Source organism: Cebus imitator, unplaced genomic scaffold, assembly GCF_001604975.1.
Source record: "Cebus imitator isolate Cc_AM_T3 unplaced genomic scaffold, Cebus_imitator-1.0 Scaffold38, whole genome shotgun sequence".
Taxonomy (NCBI): domain Eukaryota; kingdom Metazoa; phylum Chordata; class Mammalia; order Primates; family Cebidae; genus Cebus; species Cebus imitator.
Window position 1 is genome coordinate 1,476,552 of NW_016107353.1, and position 9,888 is coordinate 1,486,439.

Consider the following 9,888-nt stretch of genomic DNA (forward strand, 5'->3'; position numbering starts at 1 on the left):
CCCCACGGCGCCTGCTCCTTTCCCAGCCAACCTTCCTCCCCTCCCCCACATCCGGTTTTGCTAATCTGGGGGAGCCCGGAGGAGCCCCCGAAAGCCGACTGTTCCCCCGAATCCCGGAGAGAGAACTGACACTAGATTGCTTTCTTCCGGGCAACAGTTTCTCTAGTTTAGCGGACCCTCACTGCCTAAATCAGACTGAGTGCCGGGCGCTGAATTTACCAACTCTCATTCCTCTCCAGGGTCCCACTACTTTGGAGCTTGTCTCAAACTCCACATACAGAAAGCCACCGACCTTATTCCGGTATCCTACACCCATTCCCCACCCTCATTACACTCCCACCCCCGGCCCTCAGCGTCGGAGTCAAGAGCAACAGGGACACTTCCGTTCTCCTTGTAGGATTGGTGAAACCGTAATGAAGAACACCCCCTAAACTCCCATAATCGGTGCGGATTCCTATGGGGAAGGCCTATATTGTTGACATCTTCCAGGCCTTGGTTCTGGACCTTGAGAAGGAGGCTGTGGAACTAGAGATAGCGATGCTTTTTAGAGTAAATGTATGTAGGTATTGGGGGAAGGGGAGGGATCAATCGAAAAGAAATGGAAGTGGTTTAAAGTTCATATTTCACTTTTTGCTGTCCGTATAGCGTCCAACTTGTGGGTTACTTACAGGCTGTAAAAGCTTCTCCAGCCTAAAAATATCTGAAAACGAAACTTGGATTAAGTCTTGAGACAAACAGTACTTTGAAAATGCAGCATTTAATCTTGTTTTAAAATTTTATTCTCAAAGCATTTTTTTTCCAGCCACTCACATTTTAAAACGTTGTATTACCTTTAGTTAGAACTGAAAGGGCTCAACTAGCATTTGCTGTGACCAGTATGCGGAGTCTGTGTTAGCTTTCCAGAATTGACTTTTTGGGTTGTATTGGCAAATCACAGTCTTAAATGATGAATGTTGAATGGTGCACTATGTTTTTGTTTAAATGAAATTTCCTGAAAATAGTTAATTTCAGAATTCAGGGAAATTGATGTCGCTATCATGAGGCATCATAAAAAAATATATTTTAAAAGTTGAAGGCATTTCAAGCAGATACAGCTTTTGATGAAGCAGAAAGAACATGGATCTGAGATTTGGAAGACCTGGCTTCTAGCTGCTGCTAACCAACTCTGACTCTGGGAAAAGGGGACTCGGTTCACTTCTGTAACATGAGGACACTGGACTATTTGAATTCAGAACTTAGAAAATTGGAAGGGACTTTAAAGCCCTCTAAGAAAGAGTTTGGGAATGTTCTCCATTGCTGTCACTTTTCCTCCAAAAATAACCTGGCTTGGAAGTTATTGGTCCAATGGGAATTTGATTCCCCGTAGAAATTGGAGAAAAGGTAATGCAAGGAGAGAAGAACAGCTGTGTTTCTGCTTGAGTAATAAATCCACTAACAGATTCTGGTACGAATTGTGGAGACATAAAGAGAATGAGTGTATGTACTTTAAGTGTACCAGTTTCCTCACTCTCTCCTGGCAGAAGATGCAGCACTTTTAGTGGTTCTGGAATTCTGGGATGTGTTCCTAGTAATTCTGACACAGATGAAGATGTGGTAGAGGAAAAGATGGTAGCAGAAGGAGTGAATAAAGAGGCAAAACAGCCTGCTAAAAAGAAAAGAAAGAAGGGTTTGCGAATTAAGGGGAAAAGGCGTCGGAAAAAACTGATTCTTGCCAAAAAGTTTAGTAAGGATTTGGGATCTGGGAGGCCTGTTGCAGATGCCCCGGCTTTGTTAGCTTCCAATGACTCTGAGCAGGATGAAGAAAGCCTTTTTGAGAGCAATATAGAAAAACAGATCTATCTACCCAGTACTAGAGCCAAGACCTCCATTGTGTGGCACTTCTTTCATGTTGACCCCCAGTACACCTGGCGGGCTATTTGTAACCTCTGTGAGAAAAGTGTCAGCAGGGGTAAACCAGGTAGCCATCTTGGTACATCTACTCTTCAGCGACATCTGCAAGCAAGGCATTCACCTCATTGGACCAGGGCCAACAAGTTTGGAGTCACTAGTGGAGAGGAGGACTTTACCTTGGATGTGTCTTTATCTCCCTCTTCTGGAAGCAATGGAAGCTTTGAGTATATTCCTACTGATCCATTAGATGATAATAGAATGGGCAAGAAACGTGATAAATCGGCATCTGATGCCCTAAGGGCAGAAAGAGGGAGATTTCTCATCAAAAGTAACATTGTCAAGCATGCTTTAATCCCTGGAACTAGAGCCAAGACATCTGCAGTTTGGAATTTTTTTTATACTGATCCTCAGCACATCTCAAGAGCTGTGTGTAATATATGTAAAAGAAGTGTGAGCCGGGGTAGGCCAGGGTCCCACTTAGGGACTTCAACACTTCAACGACACCTGCAAGCCACACATCCTATCCATTGGGCTGTTGCCAACAAAGACAGTGGTGCTGTTGCAGATGCACTGGATGAAGCTGAGACCGAGAGAAGTGATCTCTTGAGTGATACCTTGCATGGAGAAAAGTCTACAGGCAGCCAAGATTTAACAGCTGAGGACGTTAGTGACTCTGATTCAGATGAATCTCCTTTGTTAGAGGTTGAAAATAGATCTGAAAGTCCCATTCCTGTTGCAGAGCAAAGCACTTTGATGCGTGCGCAGGAGAGAGAAACAACACGTTGTGGAAATCCAGTCTCAAGTCAAATAAGTCAGGCAATTATCCAAATGATTGTGGAAGATATGCATCCTTACAACTACTTCTCAACCCCAGCCTTTCAGAGGTTCATGCAGATTGTGGCCCCTGATTATAGGTTGCCATCAGAGACTTACTTTTTCACTAAGGCTGTACCTCAGTTATATGATTGTGTCAGAGAAAAAATTTTCTTGACTTTAGAGAACGTTCAAAGCCAAAAGATCCACCTGACCGTTGACATATGGACCCATGACCCATCCACTGACTATTTTATTGTGACTGTACACTGGGTCTCTTTGGAAACTTCATCTTTTCTCAATAATGGCAGGATCCCCAATTTTAGAAAGTGGGCAGTGCTTTGTGTTACAGGTTTGGCTAAAGACTGTTTGATAACTAATATTTTACAAGAATTAAATGACCAGATTGGTCTGTGGCTTTCTCCAAATTTCCTTATTCCTAGCTTCATTGTTTCTGACAATTCCTCTAATGTGGTACATGCAGTCAAAGATGGTGGTTTTACCCATGTGCCATGCTTCCTGCATTGTTTAAATGTGGTCATTCAGGACTTTTTTTGTGAGCATAAAAGCATTGAGAATATGTTAGTGGCTGCTAGGAAAACCTGCCATCATTTTAGTCATTCGGTCAAGGCCCGTCAGATACTGCAAGAGTTTCAAAATGATCACCAACTTCCCTGGAAGAATTTGAAGCAGGATGAAACTGGCCATTGGATTTCTACCTTTTATATGTTAAAATGGCTCTTGGAGCATTGCTACTCAGTTCACCATAGTCTTGGTAGAGCCAGTGGAGTTGTGCTCACCTCCCTTCAGTGGACTCTAATGACTTATGTTTGTGATATTCTTAAGCCATTTGAGGAGGCCATCCAGAAAGTGAGTGTGAAGACCGCAGGATTGAATCAGGTGCTACCCCTAATCCATCATCTTCTCCTTTCCCTGCAGAAACTCAGAGAAGATTTTCAAGTCAGAGGTATTACTCAGGCCCTCAATCTGGTGGATAGTTTATCTCTGAAACTTGAAACGGATACCCTACTAAGTGCCATGCTTAAGTCCAAGCCCTGTATCTTGGCTACTTTGTTAGATCCTTGCTTTAAAAACAGTTTGGAAGACTTTTTTCCTCAAGGTGCTGATTTAGAAACTTATAAGCAGATCCTTGCAGAAGAGGTTTGTAATTATATGGAATCTTCACCAGAGATCTGCCAAATTCCAACTTGCGAAGCTTCTTGTCCCTCAGTTACAGTAGGAGCTGATTCATTTACCTCGTCTCTAAAAGAAGGCACCTCCAATTCAGGTTCCGTTGATAGCTCAGCTGTAGACAGTGTTGCCCTTGGAAGCAAAAGCTTCATGTTCCCTTCTGCTATAGCAGTTGTGGATGAGTACTTCAAAGAGAAGTATTCAGAGCTCTCAGAAGGTGATGACCCTTTAATTTACTGGCAGAGGAAGATAAGCGTATGGCCAGCTTTGACCCAGGTTGCCATCCAGTATCTAAGTTGCCCCATGTGTAGTTGGCAATCTGAATGTATCTTTACTAAAAATAGCCACTTTCATCCAAAACAGATCATGAGCCTGGACTTTGACAATATAGAACAGCTGATGTTTCTGAAAATGAACTTGAAAAATGTTAACTACGATTATTCTACATTGGTTCGGAGCTGGGATCCTGAGAATGAAGTTGTTCAAAGCAATGAAAAAGAAATACTACCTTAGTTTCTTTTTCTCCATTTAAAATGGGCAACTTTTTGCTGTGTTACTGTATCTTAATAGCTATAGTTGTTAAATATAATCATTACTGTTTATAAACAAACACATCTGGGGAAACCTGAAATCACAAAAGGGCTGAAAATTCCTCAGAGGCAATATAATTTTGATAAAATGAAGATTAAACTTAAAGATTTCATAGCTATAACTCAATGTAGCTAGCACTTGAAAATTTCGCTTATACCAATGAAAGAGAAAAGATTTTTAGTTTTAAGAAAATATAGTGCAGCATTGAGAGGCCTTCGGCTTTCTGCCTGGTAGATTGAGCTTGTAATTGGTTTTAAGTAAAGTTTTCCCCACCATGGGAAATTTTATTGCTCTGAAATCAGTGAAATGAGAAAAAAAGTACACTCAGCTGGCATTCCTCCTGCCCCTGTTTTTGTTTCCTTAAAAGCCCTGATTCTTAATTACAACTTGGCAAAAAGAAAACCCATGAAATTGTTTTATATTTGCAAATTTCTAATTGCTCCTCATACTGGTCAGCTTTATAATTTCAAATTGTTGAGTGTGATAGTGTTACCCTTCATATTTAGAATTGGATCTTATATAAAAGGGAAATATTAGAAAACAAGTAGGAAAATATACTTTTAGTCTTTGAAATGCCTGTTTTAAACCTTTATAAAATAAAAATAACAAGGATTGTGTAGGTACTTTAAAATAATTTATGGGTAAAAACATACTAAAACATTTGCAAGAATTGGAAAGGACTGAATGGGAATTGTAATGAAAACCCTTTGAACATACTTGGAAGAATCCAGTAGATATTTCCCAAAGATCGTTTCTGTAATTTTAGGTAATCTTTTTAAAAACATACTTAATGACCCATAATACTGTATTAACTATGCAGTTGTTTTGGCCATTGAATTCTCAATGAAAACTAGCAGTCAATATTTTTATGTGTTAGGAATCATTGGTGAGATGAGTGAATGGATCTCATTATCTTTAAAATCCCTTTCTACTCTGAAAGTATGTTTCGATGATTGAGTAGGAGGCCAGAAAATGATGACTTTTAGTAAAAGTCTATTAAAAGTTTCAGACTGAATAACTAATGTAAGATCCCAATTTTTCCTTTTTTTCATTTTAGATTTGGGGATATTCCCTGCCCAAAAAATTCGTGGAAAATTGACTAGTATTAAGTGTGAGTAAAAGGTGTCCACTTTTTTTTAAGTTTTGATTTTAGTTTTGTCTTGGATAGTATTTGGCAAGATTTAGCCTAGAAATTATGTAGTATTTATTACATAAGAATCAAAATTGCTTTGTTACTGGGCTGGTTTCAGAGTTTGGAACTCATTTCTATGTATCAAAATAGGATTTTTTGTTTTTGTTTTTGATTTTTTTTTTTTTTTTAAATTCTTAAATTTTAAATATGCCATTGTGAAATGAAATCTCAACTCCAAAAGTTTACCCTTTTACTAACTGGAGTACATATATAATTATAAAGTCTTTAGCTGTAGCCATTAGTAGAAAAGAATTTGGACCTAGGCTGTATAAGCAAGCCTTTCCAGGGCGAATGTTTAATGGCAAACCAGTGACGCTGGTGTTGATATAAAATAAGAAATAAATTTTCCCTTAGATAAAGCTTTCTGTGTTTTGCCAGTGCCAATTTAAAATGGCTGTAATGCTGCTCTGCCTTCTACAGCTTGCTGCACCACTCTGTAGTTACTCTATTACCATACGTTTCTATCTTTTTTGGTTAAATACTCTCTGATGATGATGCTGATGCTGATGATATATATACATACATCCATATTATACATATTGATAATATGTGTAAGGATTTACCTTCGTCTTTATTTTGTGGGCTGGGAAAAATTTAGTGTAACAATAACTTCATGATACTTTGGTATAAGAGTAAGTTCTTTATTTTTATAACGAACCCAAATCTAAAGTCTTTTATAGTGTATTTTAAAAGGGGAAACTTATCCAGATGTTTTATTTCTACACATTTGTGTATATGTGTGTGTGTGTGTATAAGCCAGTTAGTATATATCTCTATGTATATTTACATAAAACACTATATTTTTACATACAAGTATGCTTTTATTATACAGATAATAAAGATGGGGGAAGGTTTCTGTTTTTTTCTTAATAGGTGAAGAAATCTTGAAGACCAGAGATTGGATCTTACTGAATTTTGGTGGTTTTTTTTTTTTTTTTCAGCTATGGAAGATGGATTTTCTTTTTTCATAATCCTTTGACTCTCAAGTTCATCTTTAAATGAACTCTTTTTTTTGTTTTTTGTTTTTGAGGAGATAGTTGACCTTAGCTGTCTCCAGTCTGACAAAGGTTATTTGAATGGACTTAATCTTCCAGTAGTTGGGAGATGTTTTAAAAACACATGCTGTGTTTGAATTGTGGCTGAGAGGTTTTTTTGGCAATGTGAGGAGGAAAATTTTTTCTGCCTCATTATTATTAATTCATGGATTGAGTGTTGGTTCGACCTACAGGCGTAATAGATTGGAACTCAATGAAGACACAGACGTTCCTGTTGAGAGCAACCAGCTAATGTAAGTGGGGAAGCAGGCATTTTTCTTATGAAAGGAGTGAACATTATTGTCATTTAAGGGATAATTTTCATGGATCAGTAAGAAATTAAAAGGGCGTTGTCTAGACATTTTTGCTTTTACATAATTGTTCATAAACTTTTAGTATTGGGATGGAAACATATCTTTCCCCCCCCCCGAGTGCAATAGCGCAATCTTGGCTTACTGCAACCTCTTCCTCCTCAAGTGATTCTGCTGCCTCAGCTAGGTTTACATGTGTGCGCCACCACGCCTGGCTAATTTTTGTATTATTAGTATAGAGAGTTTCACCCTGTTGGCCAGGCTGGTCTGGAACTCCTGACCTAAGGTGATCCACCCGCCTTGGCCTCCCGAAGTGCTAAGATTACAGGCATGAGCCACTGTGCCTGGCCCGTATTTTTTCTTTGTTTTAATAATATGTGTATATTGTAAAAAAGGTGAAAACAATATAGCCAAACTTAAACCCTCCTGTAATTTCATCTCCTTGGAGAAAAGCACTGGATTATTTTGTTTTGTTTTGAAACAGGGTCTTACGCTCTGTCACCCAGGCTGGAGTGCAGTGGCATGATCATAGCTCACTGCAACATCAAACTCCAGGGCTCAAGAGATTCTACTGCCGAAACCTCCTGAGTAGCTGGGACTACAGGCATGCAGCCCTGTACCTAGCTACTTTTTAAAACTTTTTGTAGAGATGGGGTCTTCTTGTGTTGCCCAGGCTGGTCTCAAACTCCTGAGTTCAAACCGTGTTCCTGCCTCCACCAACCAAAGTGTTGGAATTACAGGCATGAGCCACCACGCTTGGCCTCCCATTCCTTTTTAAATAACGACTCTAGATGATTTTATAATCGAGTTCCAGTAATAAACTCATTGGGATTTTGACTTGAATTACATTCGATATGTGCATTATTTTGGGGAGAAGTAACTTATTTAATCCTCTGTTCCATTTATTCATCATCCAGGTCTTGTGCGCCTTAATAGTTTCATAGTTTTCTGGTTTTATTTTTAATTTAATGTGGACCTTACGTACTTCTTCATTTTCTTCCTGCATGTATTTTTATTTTTATTTTTATTTTTTTTTGTGAATGGTACTCTGCCATCATCTGAATAATTGCTGCTGGCATGAAGGAAATTTACTGCTTCTTGTAGATTTTATATTTTTATTATTTTCAATTTGTTTTAGTTGGTTTTCTTTTTCTTTTTTTTTTTTTTGAGATGGAGTTTCACTCTTGCTGCCCAGGCTGGTGTGCAGTGGTGCAATCTCAGCTCACTGGAACCTCTGCCTCCTAGGTCTAAGTGACGCTCCTGTCTCAGCTTCCTGAATAGCTGGGATTACAGCCATGTGCCACCACGCCTGGCTAATTTTGTATTTTTAGTAGAGATAGAGTTTCACCGTATTGGTCAGGCTTGTCTCAAACTCCTGACCTCAGGTGATCCGCCTGCTTCAGCCTCCCGAAGTACTGGGATTACAGACATGAGCCACTGTGCCTGATCTGTCTCACCTTTTTAAATATATGTTTGTAATTTATGCCTTTTTTTCCTTTTGAAAAAATTGAGTAAATGTCCTATTCATTAAATATGAAGAAATATTCATTATTGATTATAAGATGTGGTATTGAGGAAACCACAGAATCAAAATATGATATAATAGAGATTTTTTTTTTTTTTTTTTTTGAGATGGAGTCTTGCTCTGTCACCCAGGCCGGAGTGCAGTGGCACGATCTTGGCTCACCGCAACCTCTGCCTCCCAGATTCAAGTGATTCTCCTGCCTCAGCCTCCCGAGTAGCTGGGATTGCAGGCATGTGCCACCACACCCAGCTAATTTTGTATTTGTAGTAGAGATGGGGTGTCTCCATGTCGGTCAGGCTGGTGTCGATCTCCCGACTGTGATCCACCCACCTCAGCCTCCCAAAGTGCTGGGATTACAGGCATGTGCCCAGCTTCTTTTCTTCACTTTTTAACCATTTTTTCTTTTTTGAAATCTTTCAAAAGTTACTACAGGATTTTTTTTGTTCTTTACCCCTTTTATGCTATTAAATATAATGAGTTTCCTGATGTTAACTCACTTCTAGTTCTAGAATAAACCTTTTTGATTATGTAGTGTTTTGTTTATTTGCTTATTTATTTTTTGAGATGGAGTCTCACTCTGTCACCCAGACTGTAGTGCAATGGTGTGGTCTCAGCTCACTGCAACCTCTGCCTCCCAGGTTCAAGCAGTTTTCCTGCCTCACCCTCCCGCGTAGCTGGGGCTACAGGTGTGTGCTGTCACACCCAGCTAATTTTTATATTTTTAGTAGAGACATGGTTTCACTATGTTGGCCAGACTGATCTCGAACTCATGACCTTGTAATCTGCTCACCCTGGCCTCCCAAAATGCTGGGATTACAGGCGTGAGCTGTCGCACCTGACCTTTTCATTAATTTTTAATTTTTATTTAGAGATGGGGTCTCACTGTGTTGCCCAGGCTGCTCTCAAACTCCTTGCCTCAGGTCAGTAATCCTTCCAAAGCTCTGGGATTACAAGCATGAGCTACCATACCTGACCATGTTACTATTTTAATATATAGCTGGTTCAATTTGCTAATGCTTTATTTAGGATTTTATCTGTATCGTAAATCAGGTGTCTGAAGCAGTTGTTGTAAACATTTTTAAAATTTTTATTTATTTGTTTAGAGAGTGTCTTGCTCTGTTGCCCAGGCTGGAATACAGTGATGTGATCAAAGCTCAGTGTAGCCTCAATTATTCCTAGGCTCAAGTCTTCCTCCAGCCTCATCCCCCTGAGTAACTGGGATTACAAACGTGACTCACTGTGCCTGGCTATTGGTAAAAATATTATGACTGTTTTTTGAGTTTGTAATATATGTGGCACAAAATTTTGTTTTGCCATGTTTTTTTTTTTTTTTTTTTTTTA

At 39.1% G+C, this 9,888-nt stretch overlaps 2 protein-coding genes across 2 annotated transcripts in view; both read left to right on the forward strand.

The window, feature by feature from the left end:
- Positions 1-1,283: 1,283 nt before the first annotated feature.
- ZBED6 (zinc finger BED-type containing 6) lies at positions 1,284-5,844 on the forward strand. The gene has a single exon (XM_017525370.2). It carries the CDS (start codon positions 1,471-1,473, stop codon positions 4,405-4,407), a length of 2,937 nt encoding a protein of 978 aa, XP_017380859.1. The 5' UTR covers positions 1,284-1,470; the 3' UTR covers positions 4,408-5,844.
- Positions 5,845-6,827: 983 nt separating this feature from the next.
- ZC3H11A (zinc finger CCCH-type containing 11A) overlaps positions 6,828-9,888 on the forward strand; it is a 48,872-nt gene continuing 45,811 nt past the window's right edge. The window contains exon 1 of the mRNA XM_017525372.2: positions 6,828-6,965. The gene's annotated coding sequence lies outside the window, so the exon portion shown is untranslated. The remainder of the gene's footprint in view (positions 6,966-9,888) is intronic.